The 27939-nt window shown below is 43.8% G+C and overlaps 1 protein-coding gene across 3 annotated transcripts; it reads right to left on the bottom strand.

Moving 5' to 3' along the window:
• Positions 1–12: 12 nt before the first annotated feature.
• RAB44 (RAB44, member RAS oncogene family) lies at positions 13–27939 on the bottom strand. 3 transcript variants are annotated; one of them, XM_081866608.1, is made up of 16 exons: positions 27744–27939; positions 20821–21042; positions 19549–19660; positions 18521–18683; positions 17671–17817; positions 15881–15971; positions 14123–14218; positions 12451–12635; positions 11464–11512; positions 10427–10521; positions 8313–9493; positions 6290–6371; positions 6090–6204; positions 3837–3938; positions 2273–2349; positions 13–1032 (listed from the first exon to the last, which is right to left on the bottom strand). In XM_081866608.1, the coding sequence occupies exons 2-16, from the start codon at positions 21013–21015 to the stop codon at positions 945–947; spliced, it is 2778 nt and encodes a 925-aa protein (XP_081722734.1). In that variant the 5' UTR covers positions 21016–21042; positions 27744–27939; the 3' UTR covers positions 13–944. The 3 variants fall into 3 exon arrangements, with proteins under 3 accessions (XP_081722734.1, XP_081722733.1, XP_081722735.1); XM_081866607.1 differs by lacking the exon at positions 27744–27939 and adding an exon at positions 24314–24508; XM_081866609.1 differs by lacking the exon at positions 27744–27939 and having other exon boundaries at positions 20821–21380.

Below are 27939 nucleotides of genomic sequence, written 5' to 3'. Positions count from 1 at the left end.
TCTGACTATAACATTGCAGTAGAGCTTTCCAAACTTTTAATGTTGGTGACACACTTTTTAGACATGCATCATTTCACGACACAGTAATTCACTTTTGCTAGCAAACCAGAGGTTAAACTAACCCCTTATAAGAGTGCTTGTGCAACACACCTACATACTGCAGCTGACACATTAACGTGTTGCTACACACAGTTTGGAAAGCTCTGCATTACAGTTTTCCAGCTGAAAACATTATAGCTTTGCAACTGTTCTTGTTTAACTTGAATACCACATACTTAGATTTTTTCTAAAAGTGAATCTATACTGATTATTCTTATTATTTTAAAATATTTGTAAAACTGTTGAAGACCATGTGCTTTAGTGAGTGCTTTGTCCTATATGAACCTGCCTGTGCCCTCAGATCAGCTTCTAAGACTTTACTCCAAGTACCACCCCGCTGTTAACAGCAAAATCATGCTACACAAAACATTGAGAAATAATTTACCAACCATGACAGCGTAGGAATTGAAGGTGTATTAATATGCAAAGCTTACAGAATTATATAAGAATGAAAAGAGAAGGAGCAAACAACTAATTTGTTCAGAATCAGAATATGTTTGTTGATTATTGGCATAATAAGGCACATCTTTCAGGAGATAATTGCTTATAGCAACTAGCTTGGTATTGGGAGGGGGAAATTACTGGCATGAACTAGAGATTCTTCTCTGGCCTGTTGTCAAGAAAGTTTACAGAGCAAAGAACAGATCTGGAGGGATATAAGGTTTGAAAGCTGTCTTGGGACACCAATGTAAAATCTGGCCAATGTGAATTGGCAAGGTTCCCATGCTATATAAGGTGGACTGAGCACCAGACTCAAGGGGGAACAAAACATGTCTAACCACATAACAGCCACAAGGATCTGTTGAAAGCCATTAGCTTTAAACATCTCATCTTTTGCCTTTTGGTTATGAGCAGCATCCTCTTTTCTTTCCAGATGGCGCTGAAAGCTCCAAAATCTCCTGCTTGAACTTATCTTCATGAGTTTTCAGCAACCTGACATGATAAACATAGAGGGAAACATGTTAAGTATTTTGCTCAAGTCTAGAGGATTTTCAGAAGCTCTCACACTGTGTTCACACAATGCTAAAGCATGGTTTTGTGGGAAATTGCAGTCAAGCATAACTGCATGAGTGCTAGTTGGTGCAAGAAGGGGTAAAGACCACAGATTTAGTTTCCTAGACTCAGCTAAGTTACACCCCCTCTTCTCCAATGAAGGAGGAAGTGAAGCCTTCTCTTCCTGTTCCCTCTCTCTCTGCACCACGTCACTGGCTAAGGAAGATGTGTCTAAGCAAGCTCCAGGCTTACAGCTCATATTTGGAACACTGTATTTGTATTTTCTACCCAAGAGTATTCTGCCTTTCTTCTCCTACTGCTGCTTGCATAAATGCATGAATCTGACCTTTGGAATGTTTTGTTCATAAAGCATTTAAAATTTACTTAACAGTGTGTGGTCTGTTCACTGGAAGAGGGGTAGAATGAGAAGAGCACTTTGCAAGTGGACTAAATGGGGTGTGCAAAAGGTTTAACAGCCTACATTCCTAATGCTTCACTGTAAGGCCAATGTTTGGGCTTGTGGAAGCTGAGTCACCCATGTACCTCTAAACCCAGGTTTAGTGTTCTGTGTGAACGTAGGTACAATTTCAATCACATTCAGGCAGTCCTTAAAAACAGTTTACTGAAATATGGATGGGCTATTTCTTGTGTTACAAAATTCCTATCCAGAAGAAAAACTTCTGCATAATAATTTACTACATCATCCCTCCGTAGAATGTTTGATGTTCTATATTTGGTACCTGGGAAAACACATTTTCCCCTCAAGATGTTCTCATCTATTGCTGTTATAATGACTGTGTGACTACATTGGTTATTGTATGTGCTGCTGTTCATGGCAAACAAAACAACTCCCGTCCAGCAGTGGACCTCCATTTGGCTGAGTCTCTGCACTGTACCAGGATGGAAGGAGGAAGCGGCATGATGGCAGCATGTTTGGCATGGTGCAAACACACTAGTGGAGCCAATCTGGCACTCCTGCCAGCAGGTTTGCAGCAGTTCAAGCAGGAGATTGCAGCATGCCATCCTCACTGTGCACCCCTCCTCCTCCGAGTCCCAGTATGCTGAATCAACTCAGCTGTACAGAGATCTGGTGAATAACACAGCCCCACCACACCATCTGCTGCAGCTCCCATGCCACACTAAGTCCATGCTGTTTGCCGAAGAGCCACCGGTTACCCACCTTACCAATTTGACCATGGATTCAGTCACATTCTGACCTAAGGCAGCACTGCATTCATTAAATGAGAGTCCATACTCCTGGCAAAAAAAATATGAGAGCAAAACAAACAAATGCACATCCTTTAAAGCAGTGGTAGTTGAAAAACATTATGCCTAATTGGGGAAACAACAACTTTCAGCTCCACCACCTGACCTCGTAGCTACACATTTTTACCATGAACATGATCAAACGTGACTCTATTCCTGCTGTAGAGATCCACCCTACCCCTGACATCTCATCTTTGACCAAATTATCTTGGCAAATTTTGCTACTGCATATCCACAGACAGAGCAAATTATTCATGACATTTGGGCAAAGGCTTATGTTGAGTGAGCTGTCAGGGGGAGTGGGAAGGATCCATGCCCATGGAATGCAAAATACTAGTCCAATCTACTTCTCCATCAAAGTTATCCTACCTCTTCATAAAAGAGTCAAGACTCGGACAAAGGTGCATGGTTTAAAAGATATAAGGTAAAGGTAAAGGACCTGTGGACAGTTAAGTCCAAGGCGACTATGGGGTGTGGCACTCAACTTGCTTTTAGGCCGAGGGAACCGGCATTTGTCAGACAGCTTTCTGGGTCATGACTAAACCACTTCTGGTGCAACGGGACACCCTGATGAGTACCAGAGCACACGGAAATGCCATTTACCTTCCCGCTGCAGCGGTACCTATTTATCTACTTGCACTGGTATGCTTTTGTACTGCTAGGTTGACAGAAGCCGGGACAAAGCAAGGGGAGCTCACCCCATTGAGCAGATTCGAACCACCGACCTTCTGATCAGCAAGCCCAAGAGGCTCAGTGGTTTAGACCACAGAGCCACCTGTGTCCGTAAAAAAGATGTAAAAGGCAGCCTGTCTCTGTCCCTCCATACCATTGCCTATGAATGAGCCCTGCAAACCCCACGTGTTCACCTATACTAGAGCATCAGAATCTCTTGATGAGGTCCCAAGACTCCTGACCACCATCTTAATGGCAACTCCACCCACCCAGTAAAAATCCATGCATGTTGATTTGTTTCTTAACTGTGTGTTGGTTTTTGTCCTCAAAATGTTGTTTTTGTCTGCTACAACTGGTAATCAAGAATCCATGTGATCCTTGCAACTAAGTTGCTGAGGATCACAAGCTGCACAGTTCTACTAAGCTAATATCCTTGTAGGTTTCCTACAGGCGCCTGGTTGACCAATATCGGAAGGAGGAAGCTGGACTAAACGGGCTTGGGGCCTGATCCCGCAGGGCTCTTCCTACATCCTGCTGTCATTAAGCACAATTGGATTTAGTTAGGAGAAGGGAAAAAAGCAATCAGAGGAAGAGAGCATTATGATTTTGTGGTCACTTCCAAGCCATAGGTGAACGCACGAGTCATATACATGCATTTGATTTTTTTGTATGCCTCTGGCCTAAATCAATCAACCTCAAAAGCAGCACTACATTATACTACATTTAATTTATTCTGACTTCGTTTTGGTTTGCCAAACTCAGGGGAGAAGGAATTACAAAGATAAGAGGAAAGCTTAAGGGTAGACCTTGGCCAAGTATGCACCGTCCTCTGAAGAGACTCTTCTTTCTGCAGCACAGTCTGTTTTGTTACCAAGCAGAAGGATGACAACTCCATCTTCTGCTCCTTCCTGTGAAGAAACGCACATGCTTCTTCAAATATGAGCTGAAGCCAAAATGACAGCAATAAAGGACCGTCTATTGCATTTCTACAGTGGCTACAAATAGGATAGGCTGCAAAATAATCCTTCCTAGTTCCTGACAATTAAGGAAACCAAAGTACGTTGAAAATATGAGAGGTCCTCTTCTCTCAACTCATTTTTGCATCCATATTTTATATACCTGAGTTGCCATATCTCTTAGAATAGGCAAAATCTTTCCCATATTTCATTAAACAGTGGTTTGGAAACTGCAGATGGTATAGAATTCTGTGGCATAGAATTATGGGGCAGACAGTCTAAACATATAGCATGAATTCTAGCAGGAATGCACAGGCTACCAATTTGTTTCCAGGGTCAATACAAAGTGCTGGTTTTGACCTATAAAGCCTAATGCTGCTTGGGTCTTAAGAATCGCCTCTCCCCACATCCTGGCATAAACCCAGTTATCATCTGAGCCCTTTTTCATTTGCCTCCTATACAGGAGGTTTGGGGGGTAGCAACATGAGCTTGGGCCTTTTCAGTGGTGGCCCCTACTTGTGGAATGCTCTATTCTGTGCTATCTTTTTCTTTAGGTGCCAGGCAAAGACTCTTCTCTTTACCCACCTCTTGGCTCTTAATTTTAAGGGTGGTATTGTGGCCTCTTTTAGTGAGATCAGTAAGTCCCGATCTATTGCGTCTGTTTAAAAATATGTGGTTTTTAAAAAATTATTAGATGTTTTCAATTGGTTTTAACGTTTGGGTCACTCTGTGGTAGAAAAGTGACTAAAAAAATAAAATAAATAAAACTTCATAACAGTCTTGTGAAGCTCAGGCTGACCAGGAATGGCCCCCATTTTATGGGTGGAAGAATTTTCTTGCCCAGGATTTGATTTAAGGTATTCTAGTTCAACATTCTGTCCCAGGGATGGGAAACCCTTTTCAACCCAAAAGCCACACTTCCTTCTGAGTAACCTTCTGGGGACTGCATGGCCATGGTGGGTGTGGCCAGAGGCAAGAGTGGGCATAGCAACAGATCTGACTCTTACCTTTGTATAGTAGGGTACATTCCAACCATGCAAAAGCCAGAAGTTTCTACACTCACAAAACTCCCCATCCTTCATCCACACAAGCAAGAAAAAGGCATTGTTGCAGTTCAGTGAGACATTCCAGCCAAGCAAAAGCACTCATGTATTTTCCAGCATCTGTACTTTTCCAGCATCTGTTAGTTCTAACAATCATGGACCCTTTGCTATTTTAATTACCAATCATGCACTTTCTAGCATATATACTAAAAAAAGCAGTACGGATTTTTCTAGTTTGCAACTTCCATGACAAGAATGAGTTAGCAAATGCATCTCATGATGACTCAGCAACCATCATGTTCTGTTGTTAATCAGGTCCGCAGTTGTAGCCACACGGGACATGGGCGTAACCAGGATTTTTTGTTTTTTTGGGGGGAGGCAGGTCTTTTGTTGGGGGGGCAGAACCTCGGATAGCTATGTATTTTTATGTATTTTTATTGATTTGGGAGGGCAGCTGCCCCTCCTTCCCCCCCCCCGGCTAAGTCCATGGCATGGGAATAACACCACAGAGAGGTGGATAAGGCTGCAATCCTCAGCACCTTTACTGGAAGAAAACATAACTGAATGCAGTGAGACTTAAAAGGTAAAAAGGTATTCCTGACAATTAGGTCCAGTCGCGGACGACTCTGGGGTTGCGGCGCTCATCTCGCTTTACTGGCTGAGGGAGCCGGCGTACAGCTTCCGGGTCATGTAGCCAGCATGACTAAGCTGCTTCTGGCGAACCAGAGCAGCGCACGGAAACGCCGTTTACCTTCCTGCCGGAGCATTACCTATTTATCTACTTGCACTTTGTGCTTTTGAACTGCTAGGTTGGCAGGAGCAGGGACTGAGCAACAGGAGCTCACCCCGTCGCGGGGATTTGAACCACTAACCTTCTGATTGGCAAGCCCTAGGCTCTGTGGTTTAACCCACAGTGCCACCCATGCAGTGAGACTTACCTCTTATTAAACACACACAGGACTGCATTGTCCAAACTCAACAATGCAATCACCCAATCACCAAGAGCTAAAGCAGGGAAAACAAAAGCCAACCAATAATGGAAGAGAGTTACTCTCCTTACCTGGATACAATTCATCCAGTACCGCACCTCTGCAAAGCTATGTTCTGAGGTGATGTCATACATCAATACAACTCCATCAGCCTTCCGGAAGAACTGCTTGGTGATACTGTGGTATCTGTTTTGGGGAGAAATGTGTACTTTTTCTGCAACCTTTTTATAATTTCTTTCTTTCTTTTTCTAGATGCAGCACCTTACACTACCTTTCTTGGCCGGCTGTGTCCCACAGGCGTAAAGCAAAGCACTTGTCATCCACAAAGAGGCTTTTGATCCGATAGTCCATTCCTAAGGGATACATTGCAGCCATTTACAATCAAGTTCACTTCACATCTCCAACCACTTCAAAGAGCTGAAAACCGCAAGCTGGAACTGTACTGATAAGAATAAAACGCAGCAGGGCTCTAGCATTTCCATCCCTGAATTTTGGGGAGATTAATAAAAGCAAAGGTACCAGAACACTGAGAAACTTATTCAGTTTTATTATCTGAATTTTGCAGGTGTAAAACCTGACACGGAGTAATGGATTTGACTTCCTTCAATTTTAGAGTTGACTAACCTTCATACAAATAAAAAAAGGAGAACATTCAAACCAAAAGGCCACGCTAGGAGGAAACGAGCTGGAAATGCCCTATAGATAAAAAATACTCTTCCTGCTGCAGTCCTTTGAATTTCTACATGGCTCAAATTACATTGGGATTGGGACCCCTTGTGGCCATTTGGTTAAATTTAACTTACTGATGGGGGCTGGGGTGGGACAGAGGAGGTCAGGCATCAGGAGTAGGTGTAGCTGGGCATCTGCCAAGGCCAAGACCCTGGCAGGGGGATCACTGTCACCCCAGAGCCTCCTACTAGCCCTGCTACTTCTAGTCCTTCCTGTCGCTCCTCTCTCTGAGCATGCATGAAGTGACAAGAGTGAGGAGGCAGAGCAGCATCCTTCAGTTGGCTTTGCATTCTCTCTCTGGGCAGTTGTGCAAATGTGAGCCCAGAGGGAGATGGGACAGCAAAGGAGGTAGACCAACTCAGGGAAGAGAGCCCACCAAGGACATCTTGCCCAAGGGCTGTTGAAAAGCTGGAGCTGATTCTTGGTATGACTCGGTGTATTTGCCAGCTTAGCAAGGGTTTTGGCGTAGTTGTTTTAACACAGGGAGAGTTAAAAAAAATTCCTTTGAACTATTTATTTGTTTCAATTCTGTTACATTTATATATCACCTGTCTTCACAGAACCCAAGTTGGTGGGTGTATTGTTCCCAGGCAATCACCCATCTAGACACTGACCTGACTGATACCTACTTAGCTTAAGCAAAGCGATGACATTGCATGCCTTTAGAATGTGCCCTAGGACCAATTACCTTGCATATGCAGATAAACAGTGACCTGGGTGGTGTTCCCCAGCCCCAAATAGGGCAAGAAAACAAATTATGTCTTCCAATTTGCTTTTGGTTATGCATATGCCTGCGACAGACTTACAAGAGAATCAGTCGCTCAACTCCCACTTGGTTCCTCTCATTCTAAAACCATGCTCTTTCCTTCAAGTGAATGTTTTCTTTTAAGAATACCATGCTCAATTATGGAAAATATCTGATTTGGAGCATTTTATAGCCTCTGGTGATATTCTTTCAAAAGTAAAACTTCAAGCAAAATAATGCCAACAATAAGAAAAATGCAGGTCAATCTCTAATATTGGAGTGTTATATTGTATATAGAGCTCAGGGTCACTGCCACTCCTTATGGCAAGCAGGTCCAAGAGTGGCCTAATCATACAAAAATATAGGCCAAACTGGATATATAGGCCAATACATAGCAAGCGACTAGCTATCCTATTTTTTCTTAATTAGAGATGGGCATCAGGGAGCACAACTGTTGGTTCAAACACAGTACATGAGAAAAGGAGGTTTATCTCCACACACAAATGCTCACTGAGATTAGAACAGAGACAACACATCCCATGGGGCTAGGAGCCTTAGAAATAATAACACGTCTAGCCTAGGGGTGGGGGTGCCAACTTGAATAAAATATGGGGGGCAGGTAAGCCCCGTCCCGCATAATTGATTGCATGATGCAGTGCACACACACCATTTGAATGGCAATCCCCATCAATCTGGGGGGTCCTGGCTCCCTCAAATATCTTATTGGGGGGCAAAGCCCCCTTGGCCCCTGGGAATTGGCTCCTATGGGAGAGATGACACAGTGTCTCTTGTTACCTGCTGCTGAAAGATTGATTCATACCTATAGTCGCAGTCATATTTGCATTGAAGGAATCATCTTGCAGTCGGTGCAAAAAAGATGTTTTGCCAACATTAGAGTCTCCAACAAAGAGCACATTATACATGTGGTCTGGACAAAAGAAAACAGTTGTGGTGTCTTTAGAAGTTTCTTTTGCATCCACATCCACTGGATAGTCCGCAGCTTCTGCTTTGACATTTATTTCCTCATCCATTTCTACCCTGACCTCTTGATTCTTCCTACACCCTGGCAAATCCATGCATCCTTCTCTTTTGTCTTCTGATAATGTTACTTCTAGACCCTCCGTGGTTTGTGTTTGCATCTCTGGTTGGAGCATATTCTCTAACTGGTGGTTTTGGAAAACAGAGATCTCTGGCTCACATCCTTCATCCAACTTTGGTAGGGCTATTCTGGGTGAGGAATGAGCAGGCGGCGTATCTTCCACTGATGGGTGTTGAGTCTCAGGTATCTTTTTCTCTGATGTTTTAATTTCTGGAGATTGTTTTACCACTCTCTGCTCAGAATCTGCAGGTGGCCATTGAGTCCGACTGATACCACTGCACTTTAAAACTTGCTTGGGAAGTTGGATAGCCTGTTCTAAAATGAGAGTCTTTCCTTGCATCGAGTCTTTTTTATAGTCACCGGCTGGACTTGTCAACTCTTTATAAACAGAAGATTGCACTTCAGGAACAAGAATACATCCTCTCTGCTTTGACTCTAGAGTTTTGACTTCCCTTCTTGGCTCAGAGATGTTTGCATTATTCACCTCCGGAGCACAAGTTAGCCTTTCTTGAAGTAGAGCATCTCTTTGCCATGAAGCTCGACCAGAAAGAGTCTCAGCACTTCTCTTCTGCAGATCGCGGTTTCTGGAGCTAGCATCATATGGAGTTATTTTTTCCTGCATTTTTCTTTGCTGAGAATTTCCATTCTCTCTAATTTGGCCCAAGAACTGAAAACCAAAGTTATCTATTTGTGGATTGTTTGATGATTCAGACACCTTGTTTACTGCTGCTATGGCATCATTCAGCTCTCTGAGCAAAGAGCTTTGGTCCACGACTTCCTGTGGGAAATATTTTTCTGGTTCTACAACGGAGTCTACCCAAGGATCCTCTTCAATGGAGATCACTCTAGTAGTTCTAGATTCTGAGTTGGCTTTGGCCATTGATGCCACACCACCAGGTGCCCTATGGGGAAATGATGGATAGAGCAGCACTCATTCAGTACAAGATAAGGAAAGTAAGAAACAAGGCCTTAGAAGCGCACAATTCCTGCTGGAGAACATCAAGATCTCATGGGCCTATGAAATGCTAACTCAACCACCAGCAAGACTTCTGGGCTCTTATGTTTGATGCTTTCGCAGAGTAAAGACTGAGTACATCTGTTTCTAGTATGCATGTTTCTTCTTATAAACACAGTGAGGGGTGAAAGCAGTAATGTATATCAAAAGGCCAAAGAGAAACATGTTGGTAAACTAAGAGTCATTCTACAAAAATGAGGTAACAGGGCATTTATTAAACCGCTAAAGAATGTGAGAATCTTCAACATGAACCGTACTCTAAACTCTGTCTGTTTCCACGGCTCTTCCTTACAATCCACTGATAAGCAGTATTTTGGTTTTATGGGGGAGAGCTAAAAAGTCTGCCAGAGTTAATTCTGAGGCATTATTCAAGAGCTAGGCAGACAAAACAAATGAATGTACTAGGTTCACCTTGGGGCTGGCAACCCTTTAATGGCAATGTCTTGGTAATGTGGTGGGACATTATCATTATCATTATTTATTATTTATTATTTATTATTTATTAATTGTCTAATGATGGAATGTCAGTGTGGGAAGCTCTGTTTATTGTTCCTGAACCACTTTGCGATCAGCTTTGTCATTGGCAAAGCTGCATACAAATATTAAATCTGATCTAATCTAATCTGTTTGGCCCCAGGGTACTTTTCAAACATGCATTTGGCTTTCTGGGTGCGGCGTATGTGAAAGGTCATGAGAATATCAGGGCTGCAGACAGAAATAACATAACTGCTTCAGTGCCAGAGCATGGACCCAGCTTCAACGAAGACCGCTGCCACTAGCATTCCTCACTTAATGTATTAAAGGAGTATTTGGTACTTACTTCTGAGCAGGGCTGTCCAGTGTATCCTCACTCGGATTGTATCCAAATCTTCCTACCAATTCAGAGGAGCTCATCTCATTTGCACTCAGATGACCCTTAGAAGAATCACAATGGGATAAAGGCAGAAAAAGAAATAAGGATCACTTACTACCAATTTCAGTATCCACTTATGGGGGAGGATGGCTGTTGAATCTCTGCATGATCTACTGCACTGGCCTTGCCTATTTCTAATCACACGTGTGGGGGGGGGGGGAGAGAGACTGGATCAGTCCTGATGCAGACATGCAATTGAATCGCTCAGACTTAGGAGAGGCTGCCTGTTGCATCTCATCACAAGTCACTGCTCTGATTTTGCCTCTATCTGCAGTGCACAGAAGGCATGTCCAGAACACTGACTCTTGCAGAAATACGGGAGATAGCCTCTAATGAAAATTGGCCTCTTTTCCCTCTGTAAATCCCTATGCATGTCTACACACCGTTTTTTTCTACAATCAAGTGGTATATAAGTTTTATAAAATAAATTATGATATAAAAGACTCCAATAGAAGCCCCATTGACTTCAGTGGGACTTACTCCCAGGTAAGTGTGCATAGGAGCACAATCTAAGGCTGCAATCCTCTACACACACCCTTGAACTTAAGGGGCCTTACTTCCCAAGTAAATATGCACAAGGATTGTGTTGTATTAATCATTTTGGATAGTTTGAGTGAAGTGTGCCTCCAATTTCAGTTCAGAAGAAAAAATGTGCATTGGTTAACAGATGCTTGGGAAAGCCTGATTTAATGTAACCGGATTTCTCTAATGGTGCTACTATACATGTAGGGTGCTAGATACTATCCCCAGGGCCCATGAGAGCTTAGATTCTCCCATAATCCTATCTGCTGGTTGAAAGCACTATGTCAGATGCATTAATATACAGTACTCATAGCTAAGCCACCTTTCCAGGGCAACATTTAGGCTGCTAATTATGGTGGCACCCCATCGGGGGGAGGCAGTTCTGAGTGACAAAGGATGCAAGGTGAAGAATTAAGAAATACCTGTTGACTCTGAGCAGTCTTGACAGAGACTTCCTCTGGCGATCTGCCACTGCCAAGGAAAGAAGGGATACATGGTCACTGCCCCTGTATACTAAAATGTGTTGCTTCTGCAGGGGCACAAGCCTAGTAGCAGCAATAGTGCTGCAATGCAGTTTTTAATTCGAGTTTAATTCGAGTTTTTAATTCGATTCAACACATATTATGATTAATATTCACTAATATTCATTATTTTCCGTTGTTATATCTGAGAAATGTAGAAAATAACAGGATATTTTTATATGAATTCTTCAAACTTACACAATCCCTTAAAAATTAGGTAAGGAACCAAATGTTGTATAATACTATTATTTATGACTGTTTTATAATTTATGGGCCAGAGTTCTTGGTGTGCTTTTTTCTTGGTATATTTAATAACAAGAACTCCAACTTATTTAACACAATGCACGTAACAGCATATATTGAGGACGGCAGGATGCAAACAGAAAATGGAATGGTGCCAACAGGAAGTGGGACAGTGCAAGCAGGAAGTGCATATTATCTCAAGGGGGCTGTGAGGGACAGGGGAACTGCTGCACTCAATTTATGCTGTAGCTTTTTTGGAAAAGTGACATCTTTTGAGAGGTGTACCTCAGGAAGAGGTATTCCTGCCAGAAGCAATGGCCAAAATAGCCTAACCACCACCAACCTTTCCAAGGGGCAGCAAATAGTCCAGTCTGCTGAGCTATTCTGCTTTTACCTCATCATCAAATCTGACTAATGGAACGAATAAACAGATGTCAGGGGCCGTAGGTGTTCTGATGATGCAACACTTTGTTCCCAGTATCTGGGGAAGCCACTCTCTTTTCCACCAGATCAAAGCTACTTCGTTGAACCTTGGAAAGCCTTCTAATGAAATAGCTGCCAAAAGTTAGGCTACAAAGGCGGTTCTCTACAGTGTATCCTCCCCACCCAAAAAAAAAAGGTGACACTGTGGTGGTTAGGACTCACCTCTCTTCTTTGTGTAACTGACATACTCTACCCCTCATGAAATCCAGTTGCCTTTGGGTCTTTTGAAGCTGATTGAGGGTTTTTTGTAGCTGGGCCTCAAGGGCAATGTTGGTTTGTTTGAGCTCCTGAGTTTGGGTACTGGCCATCTGCTGCTTTTCTCTAAGGCTGAGAAACTGTGTCTCAAGCTGAGAAAGGAATATAGAAAGTGTTCAATGCAGTAAAAGAAAACTAGCAGTGTGGTGGTTACAGTGCTAGACTAGTACCTAGAAGAACAGGATTCAAACCCTCATCCCATCAAAGCTCATGGAGTCACAGTCTCTCAGTCTAACTTACATTCATGGGGTTCTTCTTGTGAGGATAAAAATGGGGGAAGAACCTTGCAGGAAATGTGAGGTTGACATTTCATTTTATTTACTTTATTACGTTTCTATTTTCTGCATGGGCTAGACCCTTCTGCAAGTAAAATGGGCAAGCTCTTAGACATGAGGTTCTCAAACTTCTTTCAGGTGGTCAGTAGAAAAGTAATGAAACAGCTGAAAATACCTGCCTTGCATTTGATTCACATTCTCTGTCTTTCTTTCTCTCTCACATACTGGAGACTGAAGCCATTTTGACACTCAGGGCTAGAGGCTAACAAGTGCTGCATTCACATCATACATTGAAAGCACATTTCCTCTCCCTTCCAAAAAGGAGAATCCTGGGAACTGTAGTTTGTTAAAGGTGCTAGGAATGGTAGTTCTGTGAAACATAAACTATAGTTCCCAGGATTCTTCTTCCTGGAGTGCCTTATCTCAGGGTATCAAACATCACACCCTATTGTGCCTGGGCAATTTTGCTGTTTAGTCACTTAGTCGTGTCTGACTCTTCATGACCCCATGGACCAGAGCACACCAGGCACTCCTGTCTTCCACTACCTCCCGCAGTTTGTTCATAGCTTTAAGAACACTGTGCAACCATCTTGTCCTCTGTCATCCCCTTCTCCTTGTGCCCTCCATCTTTCCCAACATCCGGGTCTTTTCCAGGGAGTCTTCTCTTCTCATGAGGTGGCCAAAGTATTGGAGCCTCAGCTTCAGGATCTGTCCTACTCAGGGCTGATTTCCTTCAGAATGGATAGGTTTGATCTTCTTGCAGTCCATAGGACTCTCAAGAGTCTCCTCCAGCACCATAATTCAAAAGCATCAATTCTTCGGTGATCAGCCTTCTTTATGGTCCAGCTCTCACTTCCATACATCACTACTGGACAATGGTGTGAGAGATTTTTCAGTGAAACAAGGCCATGGTCCCTGAGTAATGGAAGCACTGCAGTGTCCCCAGATATGGCTGGACTACAGTTTCCATCCTTTGATGGGATTGGTAGTCCAACAATATTAGGAGGTCATGATGTTGGTGAATCATGTTGACTATATCAGAAATATTCAGCCACACTGCAAGCAGCTGTGTGTGTAGGGTTGCCATATTTTGAAGAGCAAAAAAGTGGACACGTTTGCCGACTTCAACTTTTAACTTGAAGCTATGGAGATTCTCATCATGAAAAAGAGGATGTGTCTTGGGAAAAGAGGACATATGGCAACGCTACATGTGGATGATGGTTTCGTTGGCTTTAAATGCTCTAGCCAGAGGAGATGCTTCCAGTAGATGGTGCTGTTTCCTCATGTCACATGGATAACCTTACCTCTTTTTGAACATCAAGGAAATGCTGTATTTCCCTTTCCCTGGCATCCAACAGTTCTTTCATCTCCACGCTGAGGAATTGGCTTTGGGTTTTACTCTGCAATAAACAAAGGTGGTGAACATTCCAGGGAACATTCACACATGAAACCTGTTTGATGTGAGTCAAAGCACAAATAGAGCATGCAACAAAAAGTTGCAGGGCGGTTTGCTCTTGTTCATGCTTCCAGACAACCATATCCTTTTTCAGGATACTCCATTCCGTTTCCACACCATTCCCCTGGTCAGCATTCTGTGCCCACTAGGCATGTTCAATCCCCACTCAGCTGTTTTGGGGTTCCCCCTGCCCTGAATTTTATTCTACATATTTTTTGTACTTATCCAAACTTTGGGATTCTCCTAAGCCTTCTGATATCTCCCTCTTAGGAGTGGATGCTAGTGGCTTTTCTACATAAAGATCCATATTTGGATAATGAGTTTGCTGTTAGCATCTAGATTCTATATACCGGTATTATATTATAGAATAATGTGGGGGGGGGGGAATGAAAGCTACCCTGACTACAATATACCGGTACATGCAATTTCTGCATTCACAGATGGAACAAATAGCATTACATTTTAGTGCCTTGTGTGAAGTGTTATATGGCTGGTTGGTTTTTTGAATTTCCCACTGTGCAATGACATCAAGCCAAACCACACTGTGTATAGTCAAATGTTAATATTTTTTGCCCTTTTATAAGAAATCAGGAACTCTGAAGGCCCCTGGCATTATAAGTGTTATAATATCCTTTTTTAAAAAATCCTACAAGTGAAATTTTCGTAACAGAGAATAGTCACCTTAAGAAAGCCAGCTACAAGCAAATTTTAGATATATTTGGGGAGGGAGATGTTTGCCAAAGACCTGAGAGCAGTGCTTTTTTCCAAGGGGTACTCAAGAGTACACAGTACGGGCACCTCTTCTTCTTCTTTTGTTGCTAAAAAGTGTGGCACTTACTGTAACAACTTCAAGGTGAGTCCCAGCACCTATTTTTCAAAGGGGGGGGGAGCACTGCCTAAGAGTATCGTCTTAGTTCCCCATGTATCCGAAGAACAATTCATGTCAACAAGGAGCCATGTCTTCAGTGCAGTGGGCCCAACTCAGTGGTGCCCCCTCCCATAAGAAATCAGGCAGGCATCTATGAACTTTGTCCTAAACTGCTGGTGAATTTTCATGAGGGTTCTTTTTTTAAGCACAGGTTGTTGCAAAATGTGGCAAACTGAATTCAAGTCTCAAAAAAATAATAATGAGAAAGTGTGAGAACTGGAATTGACAGGTCCTTCCACCCCTAATTGCAGGTGGTGCTGGCTATATTAGAATTGTTCTCCTCTGCCCGCACAAGGGTTCTGAGAACATGCTTTCTAGAAAGAAAGACGATTACAATACAGTCCTTTACACGTCTACTCAGAAGCAAGCCCCATTCAGTTCGACGGGGCTTACTTCCGCATAGAATTGCAGCCTTATTCCTTCTCCATGTTTTGGATCAGAGTCCTTTTTCACAGCTCTCTCTCCTGCTGACTGTCTTATGATGAGGCATCTGCCCCTGGGGTCATTGTGCAGCACTAGAACAACACCATCATGTGTTGTTAACAAGGATTTAAATGGTGATTTAAGTGGTGTGATCCACCCTGAGCTTTTGGGAGAGGGCAGGAACTTAAAAGGAAAACTCAGCACACCCCTTCACATAAATCTGAGGAATTACACATGATCCAGTTATGCACCAACCTCAAGCTGCAGCCGTCTTGTCTCCTTGTCTATTTGCTGTTCCAACTCCTCATATAACTGCTGCACCTCCTTGTTGTGATCAGCCACACGTCTAGGGCAGAGGAGCAAACAAGAAGGCTTTAAAGCAGAGTTGTTTAAAGGTGGGTAACATGGTTACCCTCCAAACGTTATGGGCTACAGCTCACATCAGCACCAGCCAGACTGGCCCACGTTCTTGGAGGATGGGAGTCAAAGCCTGCAATATCTGGAAAGAACCACAGTGCCTACCCATGTGACTTAAGAGAGCAGAATTGGCCCTAGGCCCCTTCATTTGCTGATCTCAACATGGCTCTGTGTCAGGCCAGGACTGGAAAATTATGCTGAGATTATGATTCTTTAAAAGGAGATGACAGGAATTGAACCTGTGACCAGAGCCGTACCTGGTCTCCCTTGGCAAGGAGATGTATCATCACCTTCCGCCCAGCTCCAGAGAAAGATTGACATAATTCAATCATTACAAATGTTTCTTAAACTGGGTGTTTAACAGCACAATCCTCTAAATGTACACTCAAAAGTAAATCCTGCCACGTTTAATGCGGCTTACTCCCAGGAAAGTGGGTACACATGATAGCAGCCTAAATCTGGCAAGCCTGAGGCAGGACCTTCTGACAATACCTTGCTTGCTTTGTCGTTACTTCTGACAAGGCACCAGAAGAAAGGTTGCACCCAGTGCACACTCTACTCGGAAGTAAGCCGCGCTTCAGTCAATGGCCCTTGCTCTCTGGGGTAAACATGCAAGGGTGCATGCGCTGGTCAAGGTGGGAAAGAAACCAGGGAAAAGCGAATCAGCAGTGGTAAATTAAAAGCCTCGCCTGACATTTCTCAGTCACCACATCTGCTGAAAGGCCACTCTCCGGGCTAGCCAGGTGAGCAGAGGGCGGGGAACAGCCGCCACAGGGCCAAGTAGAGCTGCCCTCATGGGGAGCCCCACTGCACAAACTGTCAACACTGATGGCTGACTGGGGAGGGCTGCTGCAAAGGTCCATGCCAGTGGCCAGATTCCCCACTGAGGCACCAAGGCGCAATTTTTGTGCTGCCCCCAGCCTGTGCCCTTGGCTGGGACCAACCTAACTGTCCGCTAGGTCTGCCTGTGCCTTTTCACAACAGCCTTCCCCAACCTAGTACTCTTCAGATACAGTATGGTGCACTATAACAGGGCTCTGCAACCTTTTTTCAGCAGGGGGCCAGTCCCTCAGACCATGTGGTGGGCCAGACTATATTTTTTTTTGGGGGGGGGATGAACGAATTCCTATGCCCCACAAATAACCCAGAGATTCATTTTAAATAAAAGCACACATTCTACTCATGTAAAAACACCAGGCAGGCCCCACAAATAACCCAGAGGTGCATTTTAAATAAAAAGAAGACATTCCACTCATGTAAAAACACACTGATTCCCGGACTGTCCATGGGCCAGATTGAGAAGGTGATTGGGCCGCATCTGGCCCACGGGCCTTAGGTTGCCTACCCCTGCACTATAACGTCCATCAGACTCATCCAGCTGGCTGATGGGAGCTACAATGCAAAACACCTGAAGAGCACCAGGTTGGGGAACACTTTTCTGAAGGAAAGCCACGGCCTCTTCTGTTGAGCTATATATGCCCCCCTATTCTCTCTACAAATGCAAACACTCCAACCTTTTCTACCCTTTGGGTTCCAAATTCCCTTTTCCTGGAGTCTTTCTACCCATTCCAGAAAGCTGCATTTACGAGAGCAGTTTCCACGCTTCACTTGTACATCCAGTGACCTACGTTTTCAGTATTAACTGCAGTGTCTCTTTTGCGCCCCTCGATTCTTTGATCAAGTGTGTCATTTTAGCCAAGAATTCTTTCAGGTTTCCCAGCAGATGTGGTTCATCCTGTCGGAGCTGCACCCAAATCTTCCAGATTTCTGACTGGCTGCAAAAGAGAAGATTGTCTCATTTTTCAGCGAATATTCTGTTGATCCACCTGAATCCTCAGGGGACCCCTCAATCGGGACAGCCTGTCTCAACTCTTCTTAGGATCAGAGAGCAGTTTTGTTTCTTCCTAAGAACAAGCATGTGGATCAATAAGGCAACGGGGCTGTAAAGCAGCTATTGCGAAAGCTGAAATACCTCTTATCGCCATGCATGTCCCTTTAAAAATAACTATTTAGTAGATAAAATAAGAAAGTGTCTAGGCCATATTTACTATTACTGTTGCCTTTTTGTGAGTGTACCTACTGGTATCAAGTACCATCACTACCCCTTCTTCTTCTTCTTCTTCTTCTTCTTCTTCTTCTTCTTCTTCTTCTTCTTCCCACGGCAGCCATTTTGTGCTTGTACCCACAGCACTTTTATCACAGCACTTGAGGTGGTTGCCTCCCTTTACCCAATGGTAGGACTAATCCCAGGTTTCAAGCCCCAAGAGCTACTCGCTTAACTCAGGGTGTTGAAACATGATCTTCAAGATCCAGAGCATCTTCCTGCAGACTTTCCACTTCCACAACCCATATAGTAACTCAAGCTTAAGTGCAGAATTCAACACCAAAACTCTTTCACCTATTCCCTATTCCTCCTCTGCCTGGATCCTGTGTTGTGCAATTCAGTATAAAACTAGCATAAGGTTTGCATGCACTTACTCTTCAAAGATGTTGTCAGCTCCCAGTTGGTTTAGGAAGGCCTTAAAGCACATTTGCTCCTCTGTATCAGCTTCCTCCAGAGACAGGTGGGTAGGAGCCTTTACGGAAGGCATCTTTCTCTTCCGGTGCGCTCTTGCCACTGTCTGTGAGCTCAAAAAATACCCTGCCACATAGACAATGAAAATCACACCTCTGGACAGACATGGTGCAAAACAGAACAGTTTCAAAGCAGTATTTGGCCCCTAGGACCAAATAACTACATGCTGAACCAGAGCAACTGCCACAAGCACTCTGCTGATCCTTGTGTTGATCTAGACAGACCGTCAGAATCAAGAGGCTTCCAGACAGGGGCTTAATATTGTGGACAGGTCATTGGCAGGCAACAGTGGGCGTTTTCCTTTTCCTGGTTGGATTGTTTTACCCGGAAAGGGTAAATCTGGATTAAATAAGGGACGGAGGCAGCAGATACAGGCTGGAATTTTTTACGCCTCCCAAAAGGGAGGTGCAGAGGTTGGCAACACAAGAACAGGCCTTCTCCGTGGTGGCTCCTGTTTGTGGATGCTCTCTCCCAGGAAGGCATGCTTGATGCCACCCCTATCTGTTTTTGGACACCAGGTATTTTCACTGACCCATGCTTTTTGGATGTTAATCTTCTGCTTATCTTTTCAGTGGGTTGGGTTGAGTTGGACTCGCTCTTTTATCAGGGAGCATTTTAGGTTGTTTTTACTTTTATTTTCCATTTTTGTTTCTGTAACTCGTTTTGAATCATTTTTGGAACAGAGTGACCACTACTAATAAAATAATAATAATAATAATAATAATAATAATAATAATAATAATAATGTGGATGCTGCTGCAATACTTTGCAAGCATGAGAAGCAACCATCCTCAGTCGGGTGGCACAGCAACCATTGCTCCAAACTTCTGCACTTCCCTGCAAATGGGGGCTTCCTGCCAAGGATTGCAGACAAACATTGCACATTATCAACCCCATCAGTGTAACATAAACACACTAAAGCAATGCATACTAAGCCCCTCAGTGAACTCTTCTGTGGTTAAGTAGCCCTTGCTGTCAGTATCCAGGCCATCAAACACAAGCTCCAGCTCTTTGGTGCTCCAAGGAAAGTCTGCCTCCAATTTCTGAAAACAATACAAATGTGAAGTTAAGGCCTTGATATACAGTAAGTCCCTTTGTTCTCAGACAGATAGTAAACAGTTCGGTCTGCCAAAAAGGTGCCCTCAGTGTCATTGCGGGGTCAGAAATGATTGGTGGTCCTGTTTTTATATGAAATAACCAGCTGTATAAAACTGTGCTTGCTGTGTCTGTTTCCCTGCTGGAGAACCTATTAAGTGTTATGCTAAAGAATAAACAAAGTTATAAATAAATAAATTTATTTTGCAGTCCATTAACCTGGTCTTTTTAAGTTGAATCTCTTCCTTTGTCTATTTGTTAGGTACTTGTTAATTACCTCTTATCAGCTCTTGCTTGGAATGTGTTAAGGAGGCATTTTATTGCTCAAGGCCTGTAGATATAGCTAAGAGGCGCCTAAGAGTGAAAGATTGACAATCCAAGATAACAAAAAGAAATAGCAGGTGCTACTTTGGGGACTCTGCACATGTTCTGGAGCCTATTAGGATCTCATGAATATTAGAAGACACACCCAGGGCGGGGCTAAGGCTAATCTAAATGCACATGTGATGTGTGTGCTCCCCTCCTTCACATGCCAAGGAGTAAGACATGAAATGGGTGTTCTGGAAAATCAATAAGCTGTAAGTCTTAACCAATCAGAAAACAGATAGAAGACAGGAGATGGGAGAAAGGGGGAGAGAGGGGAAAATCAATGTTTTAAAAGCCTGGCGCAAGAGTCCTCGTGGCCGGCATTTTCCTTCCCTTTCTTTGGAGATGTTTGTGCGCTTTATTCAATTGAATAAACAAAAGTATATTGGATATCCTGTCTACATGCTCTTATTGGCATTAGCAGTGCCTGGGACAATAAAAAGGTCTGATTAGCAGACCCAACATCATAACATCGAGTAGAAAAGAGTTGTAGAGTTTCATTCTACATGTAGGGTCATAGACACCTAAATAATGTTAAGATGATAATTATTTGTTTTATGGTCACACAGAATGATCCATGATAAGGCAAAGTTGAGATCAGGGTTTTTGCCAGGCCTTTTCTCATCCATCATTAAGGTATTCTACCTCCACTGTCAAGAGGCAGCATGTCTGAAGCTTCCAGCAAGAAAACTGAAGCATCTGCCCCTCAAAAGCACATGACGTCCATGCACCACCAATTTACCTGCATATCAGCTCGTGTGATGAAACCTTCCTTTTTTCCATATCCCTGGGAGAGGTTCCGAACCTTTTCCATGAGTTCAGAAAGGCATGGCTCTTCCTCTGAGATCGAAGATACCCGTGTGCTTCCCCAGGTCCCTCTTGCTTGCTTCCGGCGGCTCGACCCAAACTTTCTGCCAGGCATCCTCTGCTTATCCATGGCCCTCCCAGAGATTTACATTCAGTTCTTTGGAAAGAGGAAGGAAAGGGAGCGGGGGCATCATCCTTTTTCATATCCTCCGTTGCCTCATAATTTGGCACGCTAGAGACACACGGCATTTTATGACATGTGATGCAGAAAGGTTCTCCTCCTAGTTATCTTGAACCCGTGAAGGCTGGTGGTTGTGCCAGTGATGCATTTGCCTGCTCATGGATCTGCATGCCTACACTAAACCCACTTTGCAAGCAAGCATCAGGAGCTGCTGAGGTTAGGAGCAGAACACATGAAGTATATGCACTATTGCCCCAGGTGAGTTACAAAGCAGAAAATTTCCCTGGTCAGTTAAGATTGCCCAGGTTCTGCCTACCTAAGACGGACATCAGCTCTCCCTGACTTTATTATATATTTAGGTAAGCTTTTTATGGCACATGGAAGGCCTAAAAGAAAAGAAAAATAACTCCCAGATATGGAGGGGCTGTGACGGACGCGGGTGGCGCTGTGGGTTAAACCACAGAGCCTAGGACTTGCCAATCAGAAGGTCGGCGGTTTGAATCCCCGCGACGGGGTAAGCTCCCATTGCTCGGTCCCTGCTCCTGCCAACCTAGCAGTTCAAAAGCACGTCAAAGCACAAGTAGATAAATAGGTACCGCTCCGGTGGGAAGGTAAACAGCGTTTCCATGCGCTGCTCTGGTTTGCCAGGAACGGCTTAGTCATGCTGGCCACATAACCCGGCAGCTGTCTGCGGACAAACGCCGGTTCCCTCAGCCAATAAAGCGAGATGAGTTGGTCATGACTGGACCTAATGGTCAGGGGTCCCTTTACCTTTTTTATGGAGGGGCTGTAGCTCTTAACTTTGCATGCAGAAGGTCAAAGGTCAAATTAAAAGGAGAGCAGGAAAGACTCTCATTGAGGCAGACCAGCTACTGTTACTGCCAGTCAGAGAATACAATGCATAAACAGACCACATGTCAGTGAGCTTATTACGGTAATTTATAAATATTTCCCAGGCTGTTTGCACTTGGGGAGTAATTATTTGCGACAGGCAAGTGGGTTTTTTTACAAGCACCCGCTAATCCTGGCTCCCCCTTTGCACTGTATCCAAAGAGACCTCTTCCGCCATTTCCTTCGTTGTTCTAAATCAAAAGTATCCAACATGGTTTCCTCAAGATGCTGTGGATGGCAACCCCCATCACCCCTGACCATTGGCCATGTTGGCTACGGATGATGGGGACTGTAGTCCAAAATATCAGGAGGACACTACATTAGCCACCATTGGGCTAAACATACTTTGGCTCCCAGCTTGCCAGTGGATATCACCATGATCCAGTGCACGCGCCAACATTGCAGTCTTAACTTCTGCACCAAGAATTCTTATCTAGATCAGGAAAGGAAGTGACAGGATATACCTGGTGACAGCTGCCACATATGTTGTGCTACGTCTCTAGTTTATGGCTGTTTTGGACTTGCATTCACTCCAATCCTCCCTGTTTGGCAAGGATGGGCGCTACTTGTTTTCAAGTTAAAATGTGGTTAGCTTGAGTTACTGATGTCATCATGCTTTAGGGCTCAGCTCCCAGCCCCAGCTCTCTAGAAGCAGAACATCTGAAATGGATGCACATTGTCTCCAGTGCACACAAAGGTACATCTATGTGCACGCATTCTGAGGCACCAGAGAGCACAAAACCTGCCATTTCACATGCAATGGCTACTGAGGTTATGGATAACATACCATTTATGAAACAATTGTGGTTTTTTTGAAACCAGAAACAATTGTTTTCTGAAACAGTTATGTTTTTCTGAAACCAAAACAGTAAACACACTGCTGGCTCTTAAGTGCATGGAGGACAGATTATTGCTGGGCAAATGAACACACAGGAGGTGAACAGTCTTCACTAATATAAAACAGAGGAGACAGTGGTGTTCACCAAATGATCCTTGATTGGAGAATAGAGATTATTCAAGCATACCCCTATTCTCATCATCCGTGAAACCTTGCAAGGTTTTGTGATCCCTTGGGCTTCAAGCAACACCTTTTTAATAGGCCAGTGGTAGATTAGCATAATAAGCTTTAAAATTGAGAAAGTTCAACAGTCGAGAAAAGTCTTGTGAAACTCAAAAGCTTGTTACAATACAGTGGTACCTTAGGTTAAGTACTTAATTCGTTCCGGAGGTCCGTACTTAACCTGAAACTGTTCTTAACCTGAAGACCACTTTAGCTAATGGGGCCTCCTGCTGCTGCCGCACCGCCGGAGCACGATTTCTGTTCTTATCCTGAAGCAAAGTTCTTAACCTGAGGTACTATTTCTGGGTTAGCGGAGCCTGTAACCTGAAGCGTATGTAACCTGAAGTGTATGTAACCCGAGTTACCACTGTACTGGCCCCAGTGCTTTTTTTCTGGGGGGACGCAGGGGGACACATACCCCTAAACATTTTGTGAATCTAAGTTTGGCCTCATTGAGGGGCAGTATTTCAATATGAGTGGGAAAATGAGAATACCCCTAAACATTTTTTTAGAAAAAAAGAGCAATGATTGGCCCCCTTTTAAAAAGTTATTATCTGAATCATTTTAAAATTCAGGGGTCAGCAAACTTTTTCAGCAGGGGGCCAGTCCACTGTCCCTCAGACCTTGTGGGGGGCCGGGCTATATTTTTCGGGGGGGGGGTGAACAAATTCCTATGCCCCAGAAATAACCATTTTAAATAAAAGCACACGTTCTACTCATGTAAAAACACACTGGGACTATCTGCGGGCTGGATTTAGAAGGCAATTGGGCTGGATCCGGCCCCGGGCCTTAGTTTGCCTATCCATGTTTTAGATCCAGGGGTTGGCAACCTAAGGCCCATGGGCCACAAGCAGCTCATGGGGGTCATTTAAGTCGCCCATAGACCCCTGCTGCCTGCTCAGAGACCCCTGCCGCCCAATCGGTCGATTCCCATGCACCGTGTTAAACCGGCAAGGAGCAGAGCAGGGACCGCCTTCTGTGATGCTGGCCAGCTTCCCATTGGCTGCAGGAAGCTCCTGCAGCCAATGGGAAGCTGCGCACATATCCTCCACGCATTTGAAATAGCATTTGCGCATGCATGCATGCGTGCACACACACTCTGGCCCACTGCAGCGTCTGCAGGACCATGAACTGGCCCAAGCCATAAAAACTTTGCCGACCCCTGTCTGAATCAGCCTTCTTTTGAAACCATCATTCTAACTGCAATTGTATCTAATTATAGAAATTATGGTACAGGAGCCCACAACTTTCTAGCATTTGTAATTAGACATGTTCGCAGAAAGAAGAAGTACTTACTCTCAAAGAGGATCGAGAACTGCTTGCCTATATCGCTGGCGGTGAGTCAATAGAATTTCCCAGGTTGAACAGTGCAGTGGGGACCAAGCAGACTTGGCAGACTTGGCAACACACAGCAACAAAAGTTGGTCAGCTAGTTTCAACTGGAGCCTTTTCAGGGTATGTGAAACTGAATGTGGAAGTCCAACTCTCAAATGATAACTATGATCTAGAGTGCGCTGTCTGAAGTGTCTTGCAATTTTAAAAAACCATTTCCTATTTTTCTGCTACTTTATGGGGGAGTTACATAGTCAAAACAAAACAAATTCCTTCCAGTAGCACCTTAAAGACCAACTAAGTCAGTTCTTGGTATGAGCTTTCGTGTGCATGCATTGGTATCTGAAGAAGTGTGCATGCACACGAAAGCTCATACCAAGAACTGACTTAGTTGGTCTTTAAGGTGCTACTGGAAGGAATTTGTTTTTTTTTATGGGGGAGGTTAGACTCGTATGGTTAGACTCAGCGGTGGAGCAAGCAGATCGGGAGCCTGGGGTGGTGCCGCCCGGCATTTTGTCACCCCCCTCAGTGGTGACACCCAGGTAGACCCGCCCCCATCGCACCCCCCTTCCTCCGCCCCTGGTTGGATTTGTATTAACTTTTGAATGAATGGCTTAATATGAGCATAACACTTATATTATTAGTATTGTATACTGACCAGTTGGTATGTTTTATGCATAAATGAACTGCAGTTGTTGAATTGGTAATTGCAATATATTATAATTATGGTTACAGATAGGTAGCCGTGTTGGTCTGCCATAGTCAAAACAAAATAAAAAAATTCCTTCCAGTAGCACCTTAAAGACCAACTAAGTTAGTTAACTTAGTTGGTCTTTAAGGTGCTACTGGAAGGAATTTTTTTATTTTGTTTTGATTATAATTATGGTGACTGTATTTAAATTGTCCATCCTATAAACCACTTTGGACACAAAGTATCAGGCGAAATACAATATACAAATAAATAGTACTTCTGTGGGTTTTCTAGATGACCAAAACTAAGGCCAGGTCCTTCCAAAAAGCAGTTCATGGTTCAAAGTTGACACATGATATAACTAAATGTTGAGTTGGAAGTTTATTCCACAAGGGTCATTATATAGTTTCCAGTTGCAGGATAGTTTCATGCTTTTGATTCTATGTGTTTGATGACTTCATTGGGCTTTTGCAGCTAGGGTTGCCAGATGTCATGTACAGTATATGAAATAAGAACTTTTCTTGGTAAATTTGTACATGTGTTCTTAATAATATAGCCCAAGAGCCTGCCCAACCTATTCTTCAAGCAGGACATTAATCTTCACAACACCCTTACATAAGACTAAGGTTCCATTAGCAATTGGCATGGATAGATGATGCAACTGGTACGAACTCAGAAAGCTTTTTTTAAAGTCAAGGCAACTCAAGCCCCGCTAGTGCTCCATATCCATGCAACCTCATAATTGGTTGGTTCTCCTTGGTGGGTTCTAAATCTGCAGTTGACCAACAGAGAGCCTGCAGTAAAGCTTTGGCAAACTACAAAAAGTCAGCTTACATTAGAGAGAATGGTTGTGCAAACCATCAGTATGGATTCACACAGCCAGCGCATATAGTGATTTTCCAGAAACTTAACACCTTTAAATAAGTTCCCACATTTTGCTTGTGCTGCTGGCAAAGGATGAAATTTCAGTTGATTTGGACTGTCATGACAGTCAACTAAGTCTGGCAAAAGGCAGCTCTTTGAGTCTGCTCTAGAGTATATGCATTTACATGCCTACTCAGAAGTAGTCACACAGTTAAGAGGGTGCAGGATTGTAGCATAAGTGTGATTGAGTAATCTGCTGTAAGAGGTGCTGTTTGCATTTTTTAAAATGTCAAAAGTGGAAAACAATTTACATCACTCTTCAGGGTTGTTGTTTTTTTGTTTACAATACCAAAAAAAAAAAGGTGCTGGAGAGTCATACTAGTGTACAGTCCTGGTGTTGCTTGCAAGGCCCCAGGCAACGATGCATAAGATATTTTCAAAAGGAACCTGGATTTTGATTCAAACTCGCTGTATGGGCAAATCTATACCATACATTTAAAGCACATGACTTTCACCCAATAATCCTAGGTGGTATGTAAATCACTCTGGAAGCCTTTTCGGTTGACAAGCAGGGTTTCTCAAACTTGGGTCTCTAGATGTTTTTTTGGACCACAACTCCCATCATCCCTAGCTAGCAGAACCAATGATCAGGGATGATGGGAACTGTAGTCCAAAAAGAGCTGAAGACCCAAGTTTGAGAAACCCTGCTGTAAATAAATAAAAACAAATAAGGGAATTGTAGGTCTATGGCTCCAGCTACAAGGAATGTTTGGGGTAAGTCATACGCACTAAATGTGTGCTGAATGTGCTTTAAATGTATGGTGTGAATCAGTCACTAGGGCTATCAATTCTCCCTTCCCCTTTCTTTCTTTCTTGTACTTATATTCCACGCTTCCTCCAAGGAGCTCCTGGTGGCTTGCATTTGTCTTTTTGTGCACCATTTTATTCTCACAATCTTGCAAAGTAGGTTAGGCTGAGAGATGGCGACTAGCCCAAGGTCACCCAAGCAAAAGCTTCTTAGCTGAGATGAGTCTGGGTCTCATCCTACTCTGCCACATCAACACAGGTGCAGGGACCCCAAATTGCATAAGTCCTAGCCAGCATGGCCAATAGTCACAGGTATTGGGAGGTGTTGTCCAACAACATCTGGAGGACCGCAGGCTTCCCATCCTCACTCCAACCACTATTCCACCCCACTGACTTTTAATCAGGGGATCTGTGCTTTTAACAGCTGCACAGCAGGCAGAAATTCAGCACATGGAAATGCAATACCAAAGGAAAACTGTGTTTGCTGAATTGCTGCTTGTTAGAGGTTTCTTAGGGATGCAGGTGGAGCTGTGGGTTAAACCACAGAGCCTAGGACTTGCCGATCTGAAGGTTGGTGGTTCGATTCCCCGTGACAGGGTGAGCTCCTATTGCTCGGTCCCTGCTCCTGCCAACCTAGCTGTTCGAAAGCACGTCAAAGTGCAAGTAGATAAATAGGTACCACTCTGGCGGGAAGGTAAACGGCGTTTCCGTGCGCTGCTCTGGTTCGCCAGAAGTGGCTTAGTCATGCTGGCCACATGACCCGGAAGCTGTACGCCGGCTCCCTCGGCAAATAAAGTGAGATGAGCGCCGCAACCCCAGAGTTGGTCACGACTGGACCTAATGGTCAGGGGTCCCTTTACCTTTACCTTTAAAGGCTTCTTTGTGGAAGCTCCTAGCACTCAGTATTTCCACCGTTAAAATAAAATCTAACTCCAAAATAAAGAAAAGCCTCCATGTGTTTGTTCTTTAACTAATACGTTGACTCACAATGTCACTCCCTAAAACATGAGCCAGACCATAAAAAGCACTTACCATTCGCCAGCATCTACAGGGTTCTCACTCGCTGCAAAGAGCAGGACACCTCCTCTTAAATGAGACGGTTCCTTTATTTTGTAGGCGGAAGTTGGCACAACCACAGAGGAGGGAGAAGGTGGCCGATTTCACCAGCATAACTGAGACATTTGTGTTGTCACTTTCCTTCTTGCTCAACCCATCTTTCTGTTGTGGG

The sequence above is a fragment of the Podarcis erhardii genome (assembly GCF_964252035.2).
Source record: "Podarcis erhardii genome assembly, chromosome: 6".
Classification (NCBI taxonomy): Eukaryota; Metazoa; Chordata; class Lepidosauria; order Squamata; family Lacertidae; genus Podarcis; species Podarcis erhardii.
Note: the sequence above shows the minus strand (reverse complement) of the source record. Positions and strands in the feature narration are given on the sequence as shown.